The 24,389-nt window shown below is 37.6% G+C and overlaps 1 protein-coding gene across 1 annotated transcript in view; it reads right to left on the bottom strand.

Moving 5' to 3' along the window:
• Nucleotides 1-24,389, bottom strand: part of SPEF2 (sperm flagellar 2) — a 369,265-nt gene that overhangs the window by 166,741 nt on the left and 178,135 nt on the right. Inside the window, exons 13-15 of the mRNA XM_042782582.1 lie at nt 22,571-22,679; nt 20,966-21,123; nt 9,133-9,306 (exon numbers count right to left, since the gene is read on the bottom strand). Coding sequence (XP_042638516.1) covers nt 9,133-9,306; nt 20,966-21,123; nt 22,571-22,679 — 441 coding nt within the window. The remainder of the gene's footprint in view (nt 1-9,132; nt 9,307-20,965; nt 21,124-22,570; nt 22,680-24,389) is intronic.

Raw genomic sequence — 24,389 nt, 5'->3', positions numbered from 1 at the left:
TAATGACCCCTCCTTAGGTTTCCAAGGCAGTATCACTATGGAAGTAGATTGCCCAACTTTCCTTCCAAGGAGTGGCTGATGGGTTTGAACTCCAGCCTTCTGGTTAGCAGTCAAATGCCTTAGGCACTATGCTACCAGAGCTCCTGCAGAAAGCAAAAGGTCATTAAAAAGACAGGAAAGGAAGAAAAACCAAATGGATGTCAGAAGAGACTCTGAAACTTGCTCTTGAATGGAGAGTGGGTAAAGCAAATGGAAGAATCAATAAGATAAAAGAGCTGAACAGAAGATTTCAAAGAGCAGTTCGAAAAGACAAAGTCAATTATTACAATGAAATGTGCAAAGACCTAGAGTTAGAAAACCAAAAGTGAAGAACACGCTCAACATTTCTTAAGCTGAAAGAACTGAACAAAAAATTGAAGCCTTGAGTTGCAATACTGAAAGATTCTATGGACAAAATATTGACTGATGCAGGAAACATCAAAAGCAGATGGAAGAAATACACAGTCACTGTACCAAAAAAGAACTGGTTTATGTTCATCCATTTCAGGAGGTGCCAATATGATCAAGAACCAATACTGTTAAAGGAAGAAGTCGAAGCTGCACTGAAGGAACTGGTGAAAAACAAGGCTTCAGGAATTGACAGTATGTATACCCATTGAGATGTTTCAAGAAATGGATGCTGCTCTGTAGGCACTTACTCATCTATGCCAAGAGATTTGGAAGACAGTTACCTGGCCAACTGACTGGAAGAGATTCATATTTGTACCATTCCAAAGAAAGGTGATTCCCCAGAATGTGGACATTATCAAACAGGATCATTAATATCACATGCAAGTAAAATCTTCCTGAAGAAAATTAAAAAAATGGTTGCAGCAGTATATTGACAAAGAACTTCCAGAACAAGGGGATATTGCATGGTTTAAAATCAGGAAGGGAGTGTGTCAGTGATGTATCCTTTCACCATACTTATTCAATCTGTATGCTGAGCAAATCTGAGAAGCCAGACTAGAAGAAGAATGTGGAGGAAGACTTATTAACAACCTGTTATATGCAGATGACACAACCTTGCTTGCTGAAAGTGAACATGACCTAAACCACCTCCTGATAGAGATTAAAGATTACAGTCTGAAGTATGGGTTACACTTCAACATAAAGAAAATAAAAATCCTCACAACTGGACCAATAAACAGCATCATGATAAATGGAGAAAAGATTGAAGTTGTCAAAAATTTCATTTACTTGGTTCCAAAATCAACACCAATGAAAGTGACAGTCAAGAAATCAGATATCATATTGCACTGGGCAAATCTGCTGCAAAAGACCTCTTTAAAGTGCTGAAGAGCAAGCAAAGAAGTGTCTTTGAAGTTTAATGTGCCTAACCCAAGCCATAGTATTGTCCATTGCCTCATATGGATACAGAGTAAGAAAGACCAGAAAAGAGTTGATGCTTTTGAGTTGTGTTGAAGAATAATGCTAGAAGTACCATGAACTTCCAGAAAAATGAACATTTCTGTCCTGGAAGAAGTGCAGCAGGAATGCTCCTTGGAAGTGAGAATGGCCAGACTCTGTGTCACTTATTTTGGTCATGATGTCAAAAGGGACAATTACTTGGAGAAGGGTATCAAGCTTGGTAAAGTTGAGGGTCAGCAGAAAAGGGGAAGACCCTCCATGAGATGGATTGACACAGTGGATGCAATGATGGGCTCAGGTATAGCAAGGATTGCAAGGGTGGCAGAGGATCAGGCAATGTTTTGTTCTGTTGTCCATGGGGTCACTATGAGTTGGAGCTGACTCAATGACACCTAACAACAACAACAACCACAATCAGTGCCCATGGAAGCTGCAGTCAAGATATCAAATGGTATATATTACATTGTGTTAACATGCTAGAAAAGACCTCTTTAAAATGTTAAATAGCAAAGGTGTTATTTTGAAGACTAACATGGACCTGACTCAAGACATGGTATTTTCAATCACCTAATATACATGCAAAACTAGATAATTCAGAAGGAAGACCTAACAAGAATTCATGCCTTTGAATTATGGCATTGGTGAAGGCTATTGAATTTACCATAGACTGTCAGAAGAACAAACAAATCTGTCTTGGAAATATAGTAAGGATGGTCCTTGGAAGCAAGAATGGTGAGAGTTTGTCTCATATGCTTTGGGCATGTTATTTGGAGGGAGCAGTCGCTGGAGAGTATCATGCTTGGTAAAGTAGATGAAGACCCTCAACAAGATAGATTGACATCATGGCTGAAACAATGGGCTCAAACACAGCAACGATTGTGAGGATCGCACAGACTGGGCAGAGTTTTGTTCTGTGGTTCATGGGGTCACTGTTAGTTGGAACCAACTTGATGGAACCTAACAGCAACAGTAGCATTCAATTGCCCCTTTTTTCACAAGAGGTGAAAAATATAAAATGAGAAAATTATTCTCATATTAAGAAACAGGTGAGAGCTAAACATGAATTGCAGCCCTTACATTTTTTTCCTAAATTTTCATTATCAGTGTTAACTCATCAAATAGGTCTTGTTATATAAACATATCATCTTGTACAATCAGAGTAGAAGGATAGAATGAGTCAAGACTCATGGTTATGTAAAATGCCAAAACAAAGATCTTTGACAGCATGTTGTTTGTGAATATTGTACATTCTTATGCTGCAAATGCACTGGTAATTTGTGATGAAAAGCTAAACAAAGACAGCTACTTATAATCGTATCATTTGAATGTACCCTAGACAAAGTCAAATGTATGCATCAATAACTACATCTTAAATTTGAATTAATGGTAATGAGTTGCTATAGCATCTTCTGGGAGTTCTGGTAGCATAGTGCCTAAGACACTTGACTGCTAACCAGAAGGCTGGTGGTTCAAACCCATCAGCCACTCCTTGGAAGGAAGATGGGGCAATCTACTTCCGTAGTGATACTGCCTCGGAAACCCAAGGAGGGGTTGCTGTGAGTCGAGTCCAACTCGATGGCACATAACATCAACAACAACATAGCAGCTTCTGGTGGCATAGTGCCTAAGGGATTTGACTGTTAACCGGAGGCTGGCAGTTCAAACCCACCAGGCACTCCTTGGAAGGAAGTCTGGGCAATCTACTTATCTACTTCCATAGAGATACTGCCTTGGAAACTGTGGGTCGGAATAGACTAGAATCCATGGCAGTTTTATTTATTTGTTTGTTTGTTTGTTTATTTAATAGCAGCTTCAAAGGAGCTCTGGGGGCATAGTGCATAAGGAATTTGACTGCTATCCAGAAGGTTGGCAGGTCAAACCCACCAGCTCTTCCACAGAAGGAAGATGCGGCAATCTACTTCTGTAAAGATTTACCACTTTGGAAACCCAATGGGGGTCACTGTGAATTGGTATTGAGTGATACTGCCTCGGAAACCCAAGGAGGGGTCGCTATGAGTCGGGTCTGACTCGATGACACATAATAACAACAACGATTGCAGTGGCTTTTTTTTTTTTTCCCCCTTTATAGCGACTTTAAGGAGCTCTGATGGCACAGTGGTTAAAAGCACTTGACTGCTAAGCAAAAGTTCAATAATTTGAACCTACGACTCCCTTGGTGGGAAAAAGCTTTGGCAGTCTGTTTCTGTAAAGATTATAGCCTTGGAAACTCTAATGGGTCAATTCTATCCTCTCCTATAGGGTTTCTGTGAGTCGGAATCAACTCAAAGGCAGTGGGTTTGGTATAGCAGCTTCAACATAAAATTTAACATAAATTTTAAATGTAAGCTTTAAAAATTATAATACTTTTATTTCACAGGAATAACTGAAATAATATATGCTAAAAATAAAAATAAATGAAATCAAGGTGAGAAAAAATATAAATGACAGTGGAAGGTCAAAATCAGGAGAGGAATTATAAGGCAGAAATTGAGGTAGAGGTCCTTGTAGAAGTACTAAATATGAACCACTTTTTTTCAGAATTTGGTTCTGAAGTTCCAGAAGATAAACAGAAAAAGAAATACTATCATCTAAAGGTGCACATTATCTAATCACTCATGAAGAGTTTTTTGTCCTTTGATTCTGAAAAAAAGTTTTTTATCTGGTATTTCATGTGATGGCAATTGAACGATATAGGGGCACACTATGTGTTTAGAAAATAAATAGCAGCTGACTGTTGGTGTAGTTGAAGTCCTACCTCTTATGTTGTGAAAGAAGTTGAGGACTTAGAGCAACATGCTTATCGTGAAAGCCATTCCAAGAAAATAGGGTCTATTATGAAGCTTTCTGAAAGCAAAGAATACCAGAAAGATGTTTACCTGTGTTTTATTGACTATGCAAAGGCATTCAACTGTGTGGATCATAACAAATTTTAGATAATATTGTGAAGAATGGAAATTCCAGAACACTTAATTGTGCTCATGGGGAATCTGTACATAGATCAGGAGGCTGTCATTTGAACAGAATAAGGGGATACTGCATGGTTTAAAATGAGGAAGGGTGTATGTCAGGGTTGTATCCTTTCACCATACTTATTCAGTCTGTATGCTGAGAAAATAATCTGAGAAGCTGGACTATATGAAGAAGAATGAGACATCAGGATTGGAGGAAGACTCATCAACCTGTGATATGCAGATGATGCAATCTTGCTTGCTGAAAGTGAAGATGGCATGAAGCAGTTACTGATGACTATCAAAAAATACAGTCTTCAGTATGGATTACATCTCAACATAAAGAAAACAAAAATTCTCACAAGTGGACTAATACACAACATCACAATAAATGGAGAAAAGAATGAGGTTGTTGAGGAATTCATTTTACTTGGATCTGCAATCAACTCCCATGGAAGTAGCAGTCAAGAAATAAAAAGTCAAACTGCACTGAACAAGTCTGCTGCAAAAGACCTCTTGTGTTAAGGAGTAAAGGTGTTACTTTGAAGATAAAGATGTTCCTGATCCAAGTCATCATATTTTCAGTAGCCTCATATGCATGTGAAAGCTAGACAATGAATAAGGAAGACCTAAGAAGAGTTGATGTCTTTGAATTGTGATGCTGGCAAAGAATACTGAAAATATCATGGACTGCCAGAAGAATGAACAAATCTGTCCTGGAGGAAATGCAGCCAGAATGCTCCTTAGAAGCAAGAATGGCCAGACTTCTTCTCATCTACTTTGGTCTTATTGTAAGAAGGGACCAGTCTTTGCAGAAGAATATCATGCTTGGTGAAGTAGAGGGTCAGCAAAAAAGGGGAAGACCCTCAACAAGATGGACTGATACAGTGGCTGCAAACGTAGCAAGGATTGTGACAGTGGCACAGGACAGGGCAGTGTTTTCTTCTACTGTGCACAGAGTCACTAGGACACAGAGCTGACTCAACAGTCCCTAACAACCTAACAACATGCAGCTTTCTGATAGTATGGCTCAGTGAAGGATAAGACCTGAAATATATCTAATGAAGGGATAGTCTGCTTATTCTTAAAGTTCTTCCTTACAAGTATCACTTTTCTCAGTAGGGCCTTTGCTAAGGGTTAGGCAGCAGAAGGTAAGAGGTTATATTCTTTGGGAAGGGCTTATGATTTGCATATGTTTGAGAGCTGTATTCAAGGTATCCTACTATTGAAGTCTAGCTATTTTCACTGAGACAGTTACAAAATGCAGAAATTAATTTCATTACATCTTATCTGCTGTACCTGTTGAATGAAGTGTCACCTTTCTTGCCATTTCCTTCCTGAAGAATTTCATGCTTATCCTGTTGGCATTCTAAACAAAATTCAACATACAAATAACAACAACAACAACACAACACATGACTTGTAAGCAATCAACTACCATTTCTCACAAATCAACATATTTCTGTACAGCGTGAAATGCTCAAGCCTTTACTGTGATTAAAATTAATTAGAAAATAGACTATGGATTGAAACTTCTTGAATACATGGCAGCACTAATGGTACTATGCTAGCTTGCCACACTGTGAAGTTAAATTCTAAATATATCATCAACATTTGGTAATGAATTTGAATGCACACTCTTTAATGAAGTATATGGGTCTATTTGGATTTATTTCAATTGAATGATGCTTGTGCAATAGGATAAATGACCTATAAGGGGAATGATGCCATTTATCCCATTGCACAAATAAATCCAATTACATCCATACGCTTCAAGTGGACATCTAAATTTGAAAAAAACTTCACAGTTACGTTCCATTAAAGAGTGTACAGTCAAATTCATTATCAAATGTTGACAATAAATTTAGAATCAAACTTCTCTTGACTACACACTTGGTTGCCTTGTGACATCCATGTTTCCACTGTGTATGTAACTTGCAAAGGATAACCTGAGTATACTTATCTTGGATTTCCTGGGATCTAGTTCAAAATAGATATTGGGGAACTGATGATAGTCAATAAACTGTCCCAAATAATAAATTAGCTCTTTGAAAAAAAAAACAAACTGCTATGTCTCTCATTATTCAACAGGTTCAACTATTTTGCTTTTTTTTGTTCCGGCTAGTTTTTGTTTTTGTTTTCTTTCATTGAGAGGACTTTAAGTGTGACAAGGTAAATGCCTTTGGTATGAGATCCTATCTGTCTTATTCTTTGTATTCAGAAGTGAGAGTGATGAGTGTGTGTGAATGCATAGCACCTATCACTTACATTTAAGGATCTCAGACCCAACAACCAAAATTCCACATAAATAAAAGCACTGAATGGCATAGAAGGATATACCCTTGAAATATTTGCTAACCTCTTTTATAAAAGGACTTATCAACCATCCAAATAGTTGGCTATCAAACAAATAAATATGACCCAAATGATTTAATTCTTTTTTTCTCAATATATTTACTAATCTAGATAACATTCTGGGAAACCCATTGTTTTAACTAGCTCTAAATTCTAGCACAAAGTGACATAGCTAAGTAAGAAGAGAGATACCTCAAGCAATGAACCTATAAAGTATGAGGGCGGGTCTCATTTCTGCTGGGGCAGCACATACTCTGCCTAGGTTTTATCAGTTCTAAAACATCAGGTTCTAAGGAACCCTGATGGCACAATAGTTTAAGTACTGGGTAGCTAACCAAAAGGTTGGAGTTCAAATACATTCTAAGATCACAGAAAATCAATACAAAAACATTATAAAATGCAAAGCTATATTTGGGCAAAATGATTGATAGGGCTCAGTGTGCTATGCCTCATTCTGAACCCCATTCGCACCCTGATTTTTCTTTTAGTAAATAATTCCTCTTTTCAAACTTCTAAAGATTAGAATTGGGTGTTTGTGTTAGGCATGTTCTGAAGCCCCAGGCTTTAAATTCTGACAATTTTTTCTTTTGACAAACATTTTAAAATTATTTGTATAAAAATAAACAATCCTACTAGAAACTTCCTTCTCTATTATGATCACTTAACCAAGCACCCCTGACCTGCTGGGCAGGGCTTTGGGCTCTATGCCCCACCAATGTCCTTGAGCCATGGGATTTTCCATTGTTGGAAGGCAATAGTCAGGTCCTTGCAGATTAACCCTTCTATACATTTTTGAAAAAGGAGCACTGTTGGTGTAGTGGTTAAGGCATTCAGCTACTAACCAAAAGGTTAATGGTTTGAACATCCGAGCCACTCCGTGGAAGAAAGATGAGGCAGTCTGCTTCCATAAAGATTTACAGCCTTGGAAACTCAACCAGGGTCACTATGAGTCAGAATCAACTACATGTCAGTGATACATTTTCAAAGATCAGGCACTAGTCCTGTCCTTGGTGGAAAAAAGAGACAGGTACAACCACTCTTTGAAGCAACAATAGATTTATTATTCCTCCAATGCACAGTATTCAAGAATACAATTTTGAAATTGCAGGCAAACTTAGGAAGCTTAAAGATTGAACTGTGTCATAAACAGAAACAACTAGAGATCGGTTTCAGGTAATGGCTCAAACACATAGATATTCCTGATTGTGAGCAGGCCTGGTGGGGAGGAGGTGGGCAGAACTGTTATCCAATACTGGATAACTCCATGCTCATGGATATAAGCCACTGGGGAAAACTATCCCAGTTCTCAACGCATTTTAAAGATTTCCAATTTTTCTCAAGAATTCTGAATTGTTTTTCTTCCTAATTCTTTTCCTATGGGAAAAGAATATATATTTAATTCATAGATTTATGTTTTTTGCTCATAAGATAAAAGCATTTTTTTTTTTTTTTTTAGGGTTTGTGTGTTTTGCCCTTCATTAAGTTTATTTTATTGGAGTAAAATGGTCTTCCATGCACCACAGTAAATGCTATTAAATGATTCAAATTTAGTTTTTTACTATAGTTTTTTTAAAAATTCAGACCTATTCCAAGTAAGGCAGAAAAATAATGGAGCTGAGAAATACTATCAAGAATATCTAGGCAATATTGTGTAACAGCCAGTTGCTTATAAAGCTGAAACCAGAAACAAGAGACATACTTGTTTCACGAATATAGGACCTAAGTGATACTCACATTCTAACAATATCATGCTTTACAAAAGGTGAGCACTTTACTTTTGATAAGCAAAGATATTCATTTTCTACCACTTAGTGCTATGCTCATGTTCCTTAGTGGTTAAAGATCTGGAAAGAACATCAGATTAAAAACTACTCTCTACACAGGTTCTTGATCTATACATCCATAAATACACCATTGTACTGAGAGGTCAGGTACTTCTTTCATTCCTTTTACAATCATGTAGCACTATAGCTTTACAGTTAAATATGAATTCTAGTCACTAGGGAGTGCTGGCGATTTGTTCCCTCATTCTTGTGGACACTAGCTAAGCTACTTCGCATTTTCTTATGTTCCCCCTCATTACAAAAACATAACTCTATACTTCAGCAAACAGATGCTTGTCCCCTTATTCTGCTTTAGGTTACTTGTTATTGCCTTCCCACTTCTGTGGGGTTGTATTCTGAATATGGCAACTCCACATTCCTTCCTACATTGTAAAGTGCCTGGCCTTTGGGACAATTACCTTCTTTGCTACTTGGAAGACTTTTCTACATCTTTCTGAATGAACAGCTTTGTTTTATACAATTGATGCTGACTAAAAGCTGCCTAAAATCTAATAAATGGCACTGCAATTTATAATTCTTCTCTATGTGAAAATAAGAACCTGGCAAACATGATTATAAATCATGCTGTCAATCACCTGATTGTGGTTTTCCTTTCGCAGGATGCGTTTTTGAAGCCTCTCTCTGAAGCGTAATTTCTTTCTCTTTTTCTGGCTCAGGATGGGGAGGAGAAGCTGGAGGAGTAGGAGGTGCAGCCTCAGCTAGGGAAGCTTCTTTTTTCTTGGCTTCCTTTTCTTCTAATTTCTTATTAACTTCAAAAGGAAAATAAGAACAGACTTTCGTTAGGAACTCCAAACCAAAAAACCAAACTCACTGCCATCAAGTCTATCTGATTCACAGCGACCTTATAGGAAAGAGTAGAACTGCTCCATAGTGTTTCCAAGGCCATAATCTTTATGGAAGCAGATCTACCACATCTTTCTCCTGTGGAGCAGGTGGTGGGTTTGAACCACCAACCTTTTGATTACCAGCTGAGTGTTTGTCCATAGCATTACCAGGGCTTTTTCATTTAAACTAAGATAAATCTAAATTAACATTAAATTGTTCTTATTGGTTTAACACTAAATTCATGTTTTAGGGCTTTCTGGGAAATCATCCAGTACATAAAGCAAAGATTTTAAGACTTCTCTGTCTGGTAGGAAATATAATTTCCCTTGCCTCTTGGTGAGGATCCCAAGTGGTGCAGTGGTTAAGTACTTGGTTGCTAACTGAAAGGTCAGCAGTTCAAACCTACCAGCTGTTCCATGGGAGAAAGATATGGCAGTCTGCTCCTGTAAAAATTACAGCCTTGGGTGAGAAGATGGTGTCATACCTATAGCCCACACTTTTGTTCCCTTTAGCATCTTAATTCCTGAAAGATTAGGTGTAGCGGGCAGAAGCAAGGATTCTGGAGTTGTGAACAACTGAGTAAGAGATAGGGTGCCAAATTTTAGTGGAGGCAGAGAAAAAGAGCAGATTAAACAGCCAGGAAAAAAACAAATGAACTTGTCTGGCCAGCAGGGACACAGAGAGGTGGAAAACTCATTAGCAATACAGGGGAGAGCCACAGAGAGAAGGAAGGGGAAAAATAGGGAGGAGCACCATGCGACCTCTGGAGGCTTCAAGGACTCAGAATACCCACACTGTGATCTTCTGGTGGTAACTTTGGGACCTGTGCTGAGTGAGTGAAAAATCTTGCTGAGAAACAGAGCAGAAATCCCCTTGGCTTGGGCTCCTGCAGAGTTCAGAGTGGAGACGGGGAAGGGAGGAAACTTGCCACAAGTAGGGGGCCCTGGTGTGAGCTCACAGCAGAAGGCTGGGATTCAACTCTTCCACACTGCTTTTTAGCACAGAGTAGGGTGGACCAGAGTATGGGGTTTTTGTGGCTTTCCAACCCAAGTGGAAAATAGCAGCCCTCTAACCACTGGGGTCTCTGTCGACTTTGAATGACAGGTCTGTGATTGACAGCAAAGCACTTTTCCTGGTAGCCATCCCAAGCAGACTCAAAACAAACCCCTGGAGCCAGCAGCAACTGCAGAAATACACAAAATGGGGACTCGCTACTGGTGCTTTTATTTTCTTTCTCTTTCTCTTTTTTTCCCTTCTCCACTGCCTTATCCAATAGAAGAAACACATTAACCTTTCACAATACTTGCTCGACCTAACTCCAAATCCCCTTCATGATGAACAGAGACCTGCATCCACATTCCCAATAGTGATTCCATCAATGCAAAGAAAACTGGAGAGTAACACAGTACATCTGAATTAATAACCAAAAAAGTACACTTGCGAATATATTTAAACATAAAATCAGGGTGAAACAAATCAATACATAACTAACAGTTAAAGATTACAACTTCAAAATGTCTAGGAAACAGCAGACTACCTCAAATCAAACAAAAACACCTGACAAGACAAGAAATAAATCCCCAGGCTAAAGATTTATCTATCATGTAAGAAGAACAGGCAATAGAATTATCTGACAAGGAATTTAGAAGATATGTATATAGAACTCTACAAGAGCTCAAGAAATCACAAACAGAATCAAGGAGAACACAGACAGTACCCTGGAAGAATTCAGGAAAATGATTCAAGAACAAAAAACAAGATAAATACACAATCATAATTCATACAAAAACAGCAATTAGAAATACATAAGATAAACACTAAAATTACATAGGTAGACAACACAGTGGATGGACAAAAAGTAGAATAGAACTGGCTGAAGAACTCATTTCCCAAGCAGAAGATAAATCTCTTGATGCCAGCCTGTATGAAGAAAAATCAAAACAAAGATTTAAGAGAAATAAAGAGAAGCTAAGAGTAATATGAGATGACATGAAAAGAAGCATCATATTATATGCCTCACTGGAATACCAGAACGAGGGGGAAAAAAAAAAAAAAAAACCTGAGAAAATTGTGGAAGACTTGCTAACAGAAAATTTATATCATGAAGGAAGAAAAGATGTCTGTCCAAGAGGTTCAAGGAACCCCATACAGGATAGATCCCAAGAGAAAGTCACTAAGATATATCATAATCAAACTCTCAAAAACCAAAGACAAAGAATCTTCTGAGCATCTCAGGAAAAAAGAAATGTCCCTACAATGGACAAGCAATAAGACTGAGTTCTGATTACTGGGCAGAAACCATGCAGGCAAGAAGGCAATGGGACAGCACATATAAAATATTGAAGGAAAAGAACTTCCAACCAAGAATTCTATATCTAGCCAAATTGTCCATCACATATGAGGGTGAAATCAAGACATTCTCAGACAAACAGAAATTAAAGGAATTTGTGAAAATCAGATCAATCCTACATGAAATGCTAATGGGAATCCATCTAATAGTGAACCAGAATCAGAGAATAACAAATTAAAATTGACCTCAACATTTAAAAATTAAAAATAGATGCTCAAAATAAGCTCATAAAACGTTGTACACAAAAAATGAGAGTCAATTTGCAGATGAAACCAGCAACAAAGCAAATAGAGGGAATAAAAGTCCTAATTACAAAACTTCCAAATGGAGAGGAAGACAGGACAAAGTCTTTATAGAACAGACTGTTCCAAAATTAAAGAGATAAGAATTAATTTCAGGGTAACCACAAAAAAAATTAAAAATCCACCTAAGCAAACCCAGAAAGAAGAAAAACATATGGGCTTAGTAAGCACAAAACCACCAATAAAGAAGAGAAGAAACACATGATAACAAAATGAGCTCAGTTCAGAAAAATATGTGGACCAAGGAAATCACCAATAACACAACAAAAAACACAACAGAATGACAACAACAAATTCATACCTATCATTAATTACAATCAAAGTGAATAGACTAAATGCACCAGCCAAGATAAAAAGAGTGGCAGATTGGATAGAAAAATAAGACCCGTCAATATGCTGCCTATAAAACACCCACCTTAGACATAAAGATAAAAACAAATTAAAAATTAAGTGGTGGAATAAAATATTCCAAGCTACTGGTAACCAAAACAGAGCAGGAATGGCAATATTAATTTCTGATAAAATAGACTTCAAGGTGAAAAAATGGAATAAAGGACAAAATCCTAACTCACTGCTGTTGAGTCAAATCTGACTCATAGCAACCCCTCCTTGGGCTTATGAGGAAGTATCTCTATGGAAGTAGATTGCCTGGTCTTTCTTGCCAATAAGGGACAAAGAAGGACACTATATGATGTTAAAAGGGTCAACTGACCAAGAACACATTACTATAATAAAGTCTATGCACTCAATGAAAGTTCTCCAAAATACATGTAGCAAATATTAACTGAATTGAAAGGAAAAGCAGACAACTCAGCAACAGTAGTAGAAGAATTTAACACACCACTTTCAAGGAGGGACAAAACAACTAGAAAAAAACTCAACAAAGATACAGAAGAACTCAACAACACAATCAACCAACTAGACCTCATAGACATGCACAGAGCACTCCACCCAACAAAAGCACAATTCACATTTTTCTCCAGTGCACATTGATCATTCTCCAGGATATATCATATGTTAGGACATAAAACAAGCCTCAGTTAATTCAAAAATACTGAAATACTACAAAGCATCTTTTTGGACCACAGTACTATAAAGTTAGAAATCAATAATAGGAAGAGTAAGGGGAAAATATCAAACATGTGGAGGTTGAACAAACACTGCTCAAAAACTACTGGGTAACAGAAGAAATAAAGTGTGAAATAAAAAGAAAAAAATCCTAAAAACAAACAAGAATGAAGATATATCTTACCAAAACCTATAGGACTCAGCAAAAGCAGTACTCAAAGGTCAATTTATAGCAATAAATGCACATATCAAAAAAGAGGAAAGAAACAAAATCAACACTCTAACAACTCCAACAATTAGAAAAAAAGCAACAAAAGAAATCTACAGTATCCAGAAGTAAGGAAATAATAAAGATCATAGCAGAAATAAATGAAACAGAAAACAAAAAGACAACAGAGAGACTAAACAAAACAAGAAGCTGGTTCTTTGAAAAGATTAACCAAATTGACAAACCATTGGCAAATCTAACAAAAGAAAAGTAGGAGAAGATGCAAATAACAAAAAGGGCGACATCACAATGGAACCAACTGAAATAAAAAAAAAGATATTGACAGAAAATTATGAAGAACTGTACTCCAATAGATTCGAGAACCTAGAAGAGATGAACAAGTCTCTAGAAACATAAGACCTACCTAAACTATCCCAGCCAGAGATAGAAGACTTGAACAGACCCATAACAAAAGAAGAAATTGAGCAGGTCATAAAAAAACTTCCCACAAGAAGTCCTTGCTCAGATGGCTTCACTGGATAATTTTACCAAACATTCAGGGAAGAGTTAACACCTATACTGCTTAAACTATCCCAGATCATAGAAAAAAATGGAATATTACCAAATTCATTTTATGAAGCAAGCATAACACTGATACCAAAATCCTGGAAAGACACCACTAAAAAGGAAAAATACAGACCAATATCCCTCAAAAATCTTCAACAAAATCCTAGACAACAGAATCCAACAACATATCAGAAAAATAATACATCCTGACCACGTGGGATTCATACCTGATATGCAAAGTTAGTTCAACATCAGAAAAACAATCAATGTAATCCACCAAATACATAAAACAAAAGAAAAGAACCATACGATCACGTCAATTGACACAGAAAAGTCACTTGATAATATCCATCACCCATTCCTGTTCAGAACTCTCAGCAAAATAGGGATAGAAGGGAAATTCCTCAACATACTAAAGAACATATATGCAAACCCAACAGTCAACATTATTGTTAATGGAGAAAGACTCAAAGCATTCCCCCTACAAATGGGAATCAGACAAGGATGCTCTCTATCACCACTTCTATTTAACATTGTATTAGAAGTCTTAGCCAGGACAATAAGGCAAGAAAGAGAAATAAAATGCATCCAAATTGGCAAAGAGGAAGTAAAGCAATCTCTATTTGTGGATGACATGATCTTATACAAAGAAAACCCAAGAGACTCAGCAAAACAATTACTGGAACTAATAGAGAGGTTTAGCAAGTGACAGGATATAAGGTCAACATACAAAAATCAGTTGGATTCTTCTACATCAACAAAGAGGTCTCTGAAAAGGAAATAAGGAAGTCAATACCATTTACAATAGCTACTAAAAAGATAAAATATCTAGGAATAAATTTTAACAGAGACACAAAAGACCTATACAAAGAAAACTATAAAACACTAACATAAGAAACTACAAGGGATCTAGATAAATGAAAGAACCTGTCTTGTTCATGGATAGGAAGACTGAATATTATGAAAACGTTAATATTTCCCAAAGCAGTGTACATATTCAATGCAATCCTGATACAGATACCATCAGCATTTTTTAAGGATATGGAAAAACCAATTATTAACTTCATATGGAAAGGACAGAGATCTCAGATAAGGAAAACACTGCTGAAGAAGAAAAATAAAGTGGGAGGTCTCACACTCCTGGATCTCAAAACCTACTATTTAGCCACAGTAGTTAAAATAGTGTGGTACTATGATAGATAGATAGACCAATGGAACAGAATTGAAAACCCAGAAATAGAGCCATCCATCTAGGGACAGCTATCTTTGACAAAGAACCAAAACCCATTAAATGGGGGAGAGATAACCTCTTTAACAAATGGTGCTGGCAAAATTGGATATCTATTTGCAGAAAAATGAAACAAGACCCATACCACACACCATATACAAAAACAAACTGAAGCCGGACCAAAGAATTAAATGTAAAACCCAAAACTATAAAGTTCATCAAAGATAAAATAGAGGCAAATCTAGGGGCTCTAATTTACAGCATAAATAGACTATCAAGCATAACCCAGAATGCACAGGCAGTGGAAAAGAAGCTAGATGACTGGGACCTTTTAAAATATTCTTATGCACATCAAAAGACTTCTCCAAAAGGGTAAAAAGAGAACCTCCAGATTGGGAGAAAATATTTGCCTATGACATATCTGACAATAGATTACCTCTAAAATTTATAGAAAACTTCAACATCTCAATGCAAAAAAGACAAACAATCCAATTCAAAAATGGGTGAGGGACATGAACAGACCTTTCACTAAAGATGATATACTGGTGGCCAACAAACACATGAGGAAATGCTCACGATCATTAGCCATTAGAGAGATACAAAAAAAAAAAAAAAAAAAAAAAAAAAAAAAAAACAACCCACAATAATGAGATATTATCTCACCCCAGCAATGATAGCCAAGTTTAACCAAACAGAAATTAACAAATGGTGGTGAGGATGTAGAGAGATTGGAATTCTCATACACTGCTAGTGGATTGGAAAATGGTACAACCATTGTGGAAAATGGTATGGCATTTCCTTAAAAAACTGAACATAGAAATACCATTTGAACCAGAAATTCCATTACTAGGAATACAGCCTAAAGAGTTGAGAGACAGGACATGAACAGACATGCACACCCATGTTCATTGCGACACAATTCACTATAGCAGAGAGATGGAAAGAACTAAATCTGTGAACAGATGAATGGATGACCAAATTATGGTACATTCATACAATTGAATACTCCAAAAAGAAAACCAAACCCTCTGCCATAGAGTTGGTTCCAACTCATAGTGACCCCTCCTTTGGTTTCTGAGACATTATCTCTAGGAAGTAGATTGTCTAGCCTTCCTTCTGAGGGATGGCTGGTGGGTTTGACCGCCAACCTTATGGTTAGCAGTCAAATGCCTTAGGCACTACTGTCAGAGCTCCCAATGTGATAATATGCTACATTAAAGAATAATGAAGAATATATGAATCATCTCACAATGTGTATGAATCTAGAGGACATTATACTGAGTAAAATAAGTTAATCACAGAAAGACAAACATTGTATGAGCCCGTTATCGTAAAAAGTTAAGGAAGTGTTTGCTTAGGGTAAGGAACTCATTTTGTAGGTTACCAGGGATGAGAGGGGAGGTGAGTGGAAATTTCAGACTAGCTGGGGACCACATGCTGATCGGGTAAGGGAAGGGATGGTATGGAAAGAGTCTGTGACCAGCATGATAACATTGGGGAAAGGGAGGACACTGAAACATCCACACAAGGTATAGACAACAGAGGCGAATACTAGTATATGCACAATACTGCATTATCACTAACACCAAACACCAGGCTACAGATAAATTCATAGACAACTGAGAAGATCAGATGGTTCTTGGTGAACAGGAATGTACCCAAGACCAATGATAAATTTAGCTGAAGATAATATTGTATAGATACTAGAGATGCAAAATTATTACAGAAGCAACAGAAGACAGACTTGGAGTAATCCCCTAGAGACAGCCAAGCACCTTTGGAGAGAGAACTACCAGGCCTGCCGACTCAGGACCATAGTATTGGGGGACACCAGGATCAATTGGCACAACATAGTACATAAAATCTTGTTCTACAACCCACTTTGGTGAGTAGTGACTGGGGTCTTAAAGGTTTTTGAGTGGCCACTCCTCAGAAGGAAGATTAGGCAACCTACTTCTGTAGTGACACTGTCCTTGGAAACCTAAGGAGGGGACACTATGTTTCAGATCCAACTTGACAGCAGTGAGGTTTTTTTTTTTTTTTTTTTTTTTTATCTAAGATGCAGCTAATGGTCTCCTTTCATATGAAGTGAATAAGAGTGAAGAAGAGTAAAGGCATTTGGAAACATTTAGTCCAAGAATATGATGGGCTTCAAGATCAGAAGAACTATATGGTGCTGACTACCAATGCCAACCACCAGGATCAAAAACTGGATCAAAACTGGAGATCATGGATAGAGTGGGAGGAAAAATGTGGGAAAAAACTAAAAAATACAATAATGACCAGAACTACTGGTCAGATGGAGTCTAGTGGGGTCCCCAAGACTATGGCCCCGGGATACCCTTCAGGCCTGGGATAGGACTTACTTCCAAGGACTGACCCAGAGCCCAACAGTAGAAGACTTATATGCAGAACACTCAACTCAGAGTGATGCAGCCACCTACTCTATGGAGATACACCCATTGGAGCAATAGGACATGGGGTACCAGAGCAGCAGCATCCACATGGAGGGAAAGCTGGACAAACCAGAGTGCATATTTAAGAAGGGCAGGGCGGCATCACAGGGAAGGGAGGGGAAGAGAGTGGGCTAGGGTTGGAGATGGTAATTGGGGCATGAAATCAAATGTATGGGAACTGTTGAATGTAAAACAAATTTTGCTCTCTAAATTTGCACCCAAAGCACAATTTAAAAAAAAAAAAATTACAGCCTTGGCGACCCAATAGGGTACTTCTGCTCTGTTGACAGGGTCTTTATGAGTAGGAATCAACATTATGGTAAGAAATTTACCTTTTGGTGGTGGTGGTACGTGTGTGTGTGTGTGTGTGTGTGGCAATTAGTAAGGGCTGGGAGTGGATGCCAAATGTCAAATCACCTAGGAGTACCTAATAAATAGGAAATAGGAAAACGAAAAAGGATGACTTCAAAATGTCCAATAGATAAACAAAACAAAATATTTAAAAAGAGGTTAACAGTAATGTGACAGAGGAGGTGGGATGAGGAGATAGAGAAGGGGAAAGGAAGGTGTGGCACTACCTTCAGTGAGCAGACAGGTGCCCCATACACACATCACCACAACCTCTGCCACTGCCAAGAGGCAAGGGAAACAGTAAAGCACTTAGAACAGTGCACAACACTGAGGTGTTCAATGAGCATTAACCATTCATTCATTCATATAATAAACACTGAAACTGAACTGTGCCCTGAAGGAAAGGAATGACCACAATAATAAGATAAAATTGCTACTATTACTACCACTACATATAACACTAGCCACAACTCTGGTTGCCAGGGGTCTAACAGTAATACAAAAAAAGAAAAAAAAAAATCATTGGCTTTGTGAAGTCTGAGTCTTAATGATGGCAAACAAACCATAAACCTGATGAATACGTAAATTTATGTAAGATGTTGGAAGGAGAAATGCTCTGGAGAAAAGAGGAGAGACTAAGGGGATTGGGAAGGCTGTGGGGCAGCTTTTCAAGTTTTAAACGGAGTGCCCAGTAGGGTAGGCCCAGTGAGAAGGTGACTTGTTGAAGGCAGAAGGCGAGGGAGTGAGCCTTGTGGCTATCTGACGGAAGAGTGTTCAGCCAGTGAAAACCCTTTGCCTCACAATAGTAAGATGTGCCACCATCATGGGGATGGTGTGGGACCAGACAGTATCTTGTTCAGTGGTGCATGGTGTTGCCATTTGTCAAGGGCTGACTCTGGGGCAGTGAAAAACAATTCTTGTTTTGGCCATCACCTTTCTTCCAGGTTTGTTTCAGGTTCATCTTTCCAGTCTGCCCCACATCTTTCCAGCTTGGCTTCCCCAGTTACACTAAATGCCTGTTCTCCTTTTTACCTAGGCTCCCTTTGGGGTTCCTGGGTGGTACACTCAGTTAAGTTCTTGGCTATTAACTGAAGGGTTGAAGATTCAAATCTACCCAGAGGCACCTTGGAAGAACGGACTGGAGATCTCCTTCTGAAAGATCACAGTCGCTGAAAACCCTGTGGGGTCCGCTTCTGCTCTGACACCATGGGGTCGCCGTGAGTCAGAACCAACTCGAGGGCAACTGTATTCTTTTTTTTGGCCTTAGATTACTATTCGCAGTTCAGCAAGCAGGGAAGCTTTCTATCTGTTAGATGTTTTATTAAAGAGGAAATTATAATTTTTTTCTGGATATAATTATTGTTAAAAAAAAAAAAAAAACCAAGACATTAGATGAATAAGTGGGAAGGAAAATTGCTGATTAAATCATTTAGTGCTTATCCTCTGCCCACCATTAAGAATATTGTAGATACTGCCAGACTCTTTTCTGTGCTTATGTATTTTATACACACACACACACATACATACACACACTTTTTTTTTTTTTTAACTTTATCTGGATGTTTAGTACTGAATACTAGGCTAGGTAAACATTTGTTGTTTTAATGATAAAACATTTTTGTTAGAGTTATTAAATAATTGGAATTGTTGTTATGTGCTATCGAGTCAGACCCGACTCATAGCGACCCCCTCCTTGGGTTTCCGAGGCAGTATCACTATGGAAGTAGATTGCCCAACCTTCCTTCCGAGGAGTGGCTGGTGGGTTTGAACCGCCAGCCTTCTGGTTAGCAGTGAAGTGCCTTAGGCACTATGCTACCAGAGCTCCTAATGATTGGAATATAAATCTTAAATAAGTGGCAATTGAGTCTGTTAATGTGATTAGCGACTACAAAGCAAGACCTTCCAGAAAATGTTGAAGTTTAGTCTAAACTAATTCTAACGTGTAGCTTTAAGCATATTTCAGAAGTTCTTCACAAATAAAAAAAATAAAGAAGCCGAATTTAACTACCTGAGCCTCAGAACAAGACTCTTCTGTAAGACTGCTGTGGGAGGTTTCCTTGGCCCTCTCAATGTAGTTACTGTCTAATGATATGTTAGTCCTAAAATAGTTTGGTTTGGCTTTTGCTTTGTTCGGAAGCTTTGCATGAGTGTGTCTTTGGAAGGAGACATTTAGATGTAGGAGCTTATCTTTTTAAGGCTGAGTATCTAGATCTCCACAAAGACTGGAGCTTATAACCACGGGCTCTTTGGGTGTCAGTTAACAGATACATTAGGGTAGGTAGGTTATGAATCTAGTGATGGGAGATGGCATTTATCCAGGCAATTCTGGAATCCTTATGATATGAAAAACTAATGCTTCTTTCATATACCAATAATCTGCAATTGCCAATATGAGCAGCGTTGCGTGATAAACAAAAGGGAAAAGATTTTTTTCCAAATAATTTCTCATATGTAAAATCCAAATGGAAGCCTGGTATTGACAGCATATGAGGCTAACATCCTCTCCAATAATAAGTTCCAATAAGACTATGAAAATTTAATGGCAATTATTATTGGTTGAGTGAAGCAGGAAGGGGTCAGGATAGTTCAACAGGGATGAGACATACCCCACAAGTAGAAAAATGAATAAGCAATTAATAATCATTACGTTAACCAACACAGGAATATTAAGGGTGAAAGAAATTCCCTAGTATTTCTTTCCAAGAATTCGCTCACTGTATGTGTATGTCCCTTGTATGCTGCAGTTAATGAATTTAAATCTCTATAACATTCTTAATACTAACTCTGGTATTTCTTGTTTGGTTTTGTTTCACACTAAAATCATTGTTTCAGTGAGATGAACACTTTTTATTAAATTGAAAGGAAGAGAGAAAAAGATTTTTTATGCAGAAACATATGCATCAGAAAGTGAAAATCAGAAGTAGAACAAAACCTTGTAGACAGTAATAATCCAGGGTAAGACAAAACTCTGCGGTCACACTGTAATTTTCTCCTAACTCATTAAAAACATATTTTTGTGACATAAGCTCAAAATCATAAAGAAATATAATTACCTTTATTCTTTTTTTTCTGCATTTCAGTCACAAAAATTTCTTTTACTTTTTGGTATAAAGACTCTTTATCTATGTCAGCATTGACTTTTATCAAAATATTTTCCGGCTCTGAAAACCATTGCTCCAAGAAGGGCCAGTTGTCCAAGAAGCCTATGATTCTGTAAAATCAAAATATGTATTATATGAGTATCACATATGACTGAAACATTGGAATGACATTAACCCATTAACCATGGTTCATGTGCACAACTAAACAGGAGATTGTCAAAATAGCTGAATTTAACAAAGCAACTTTAGGAAACCTATAGGCAATGAGTTATCACTCACTTTAAATTCAAGAAGAAATATTTAATGCCATCAACACACAATCTTTTGAGAAATATGAGAGTAAAAGAATATATAAAGATACCACAATTTCAGGAAAACATTAATGTAAGGTGAGTTTCTTTAAGAGAAGATCTAAGCAAACATGATGGAGTGACGCCACCAGTGCTCACAGTAAAATAACTCTGAGAGATCTCCTGATGGGTAACTGCAGCCTTATCTGCCATCTATCATCCACTTTTTCTTCTTAAGGTAGAAATTGAAAAGATCTTTGAGTAAGAATATATGGCTCAGACTTACTATGTTTATTCAAAAGTATTGTTGGAATGATTCTTGAACCTTTTTTTTTTTTTTTAATTCCTTGAGAGTAGGCAGCCTAAACACAGCTCAAATGATTCTTCCCTTGCTCACTTCATATTTTTAGACTTCTCCTCATGGTTCATGAAATTGTCTAATTTTGTCTAAATCTTCTTATCCATTGGGTGAATAGCATACATACAAGAACATGAATTAAACTTCATTGTAACAAAATAGAAATGGTTTTAGAACTAACTAAGCCTTGCAGTCTGATACTTGTTGTTATTGTGTGCAGTCAAGTTGATTCCAACTTATGGTGACCCTATACAACACAGTAGACATCCCCATAGGATTTTCTAGGCTGTATTTTTTATAGGAGCAGATGGCCAGGTGTTTTTCTCATGGAGCCAGTGTGGGTTTGAACTGCTGACATTTCTATTAGCAGCTGTTCTTAACAATTGCACCACCAGGGCTCCTAGTCTATGTATAAATCCATTCCCACTGAGTTGATTCTGACTCATAGTGACTAGAGCTGAATTGATTTGTAGGGTTTGCAAGGCTATGATCTTTACAGAAGCAAGTCGCCAAATCTTTCTCCAGTGGAGCAGCTGGTGGGTTTGAAATATTGACCTTTTTGGTTAGCAGCTGAGTGCTTAACCACTTTGGAATCCCATGGTCCTCACTTATAATTATTTTGTTAAATAAGAATTACGTAAGAATTTGTAAGTTAATGCAACCATGAATAGCAGTTTGCTTGATGATTTAATTTCCCCCTCCACTGCATAATGACTTGTTCTCTGAATCCAAGTTAGCACATAAATATTTCACTTGATATCAAAACTCAGTAGTTTTGTTTTACCTGTAAAAGAAGACTGCTAGGAAATATGTCTCTTTTTTTTCTAGTTCTGATGATTTCTAAGTGACTAATAGTCAGTCTGTTCAAAGGACAAGAAACAAGAAGCAGACATTTAGATTCCAACTAACCTGTGTTGTATCTGGTCTTTTAAAATCTGGTTCTCATCTTGATCTTTGTTTTCAGCTGCTACATGTAGACTGATGTCTTCAGGAGAAGTTTTACATAAAAATGCTTCAGCTAAGGTATGAAAATTACTTAATCAGATAATTTGTTAAACCAGTCAAAGTCACTAATAACTGCCAAAATGTGCTGTTGCAAGAATGCCACAAAGTCCTATCTTTGATCCAATATTATTTAAAACTTTTAACAACATGGTGAAAGAGTATACTTTTGGGATCAGAATTCAAACTTTCCTTGACAATTGTGGAAAGCATGGTCTAATGCAACATTATTCAGAAGCTGTAGTTTCAGTGCAGAGGATCCTAGGATTGGTTATGAACAGATGAGAATGAAAACTCATGGGTCATCAGGAATACCAAGCTTGGAAAAAATTAGCAAAATCAACAGTGTTGTAAAAAATAAAGAATGAATTAACAGGGCAGCCCTAATGTAAAATAACCATAGTTAATAGTTAATTGCCATAAAATACAATAACTTACTTTTGTTTCCAGCTTTTATGGTCTCTTCATACAATACACATAAAGGAGTTGAATACAAGAGCACAAAGACAAAAAAACAAAAAACAAAACAAAACAAAAAAACAATCTCAGTGGCTCTGACTGGGTCTTATTCTGGATTAATGGTACAAAGTTCAGAAAATTATGAACTTAGAATAAATGGAAAATCAGAAGATGGCAGACTAGGCAGAAAGACTGCACAGACCCTCTTCAACAAAGGAAAGGGAAACCAATTAACACAGACACAGAAGATGATCCTGGACCCTTGTGCCTTGAAGGGAAGGATATAGAAGTGGACTAAACCCCAATTAGCAGAGGAATTTGTGTGAAAATACCAAAAAGGGGGACAGATGGAGCAGTGGTCTGGCAGCGATCTTGTACAATCCTGATGGCACACCAGCTTGGAGATTCCCGAGTGGTGGTAGGACCTAAGAATTAACCAAAAAATCAGCCCTGCTAGGCAGGGACTGCATGGAGGACTGTGCATGGTGGCTGGGGAATAAACGGAGAACGTGAAGAGAAAGGTGGGCTGAGCTGTGGACTTTTGCCAGTCTGGAGATGCTGCCATTTTGAAGCTTTAAAAGCGGCTTGACTATTTTGGATATTTAAAGAGACAGCACTCTAGCAGATTCCTGGGGCTTAAGAACATGTTCTGCTTTCCAGCAACCCCAAGGACACTCCAGACCCACAAGACTGAAAAGTTTTTTGATAGTTATTCAATTATAATTTGTGTCTAAATGAGTGGGAGACAACAGTCCCCATAAGACACAACTACACCCACACCTCCTGCAACTTCACCTACTGAGCGACAGCCACTTCCTCCCTCTCCACCAATGGGCCAACGATGAAAAAACACCAAGAAGAGCCTGAATCACCCTTGGCTGCTCTTCACAAACAGTTAACAGAGATATAAATACAACAATGCCATGATGCGTCAGAGACAACAGACCATCAGAGCCCACACAAAGAAACAGGATAAAGTGGTAGAACAAGGGAACAGGATACAGACCCAGAATACATCCCTGAGGAAGAAGCAGCATTGGAACTCTATGATAAGGAATGCAAAAGAATTATCTTTAGGTGTTTTCAAAGGATTGAGAGAGAGACCAAAGAAAACAGAAAAAATATTACAAGAATTTTGGAAGAAAATACAAGAACAAAATGACAAAATAAATGAAAAATTACAAATGATTCTAAATCTACAGATAGAAATCCAGAAGATTAATACTAAATTGTCAGAAATAGATAACACATTGGAAGGGCAAAGGAG

This window comes from Orycteropus afer, unplaced genomic scaffold (assembly GCF_000298275.1).
Source record: "Orycteropus afer afer isolate SDZICR_OR568_19922 unplaced genomic scaffold, OryAfe1.0 scaffold00378, whole genome shotgun sequence".
Taxonomy (NCBI): Eukaryota; Metazoa; Chordata; class Mammalia; order Tubulidentata; family Orycteropodidae; genus Orycteropus; species Orycteropus afer.
The sequence above is the reverse complement of the archived record's forward strand: the minus strand, read 5'-3'. Positions and strand labels throughout refer to the sequence as shown.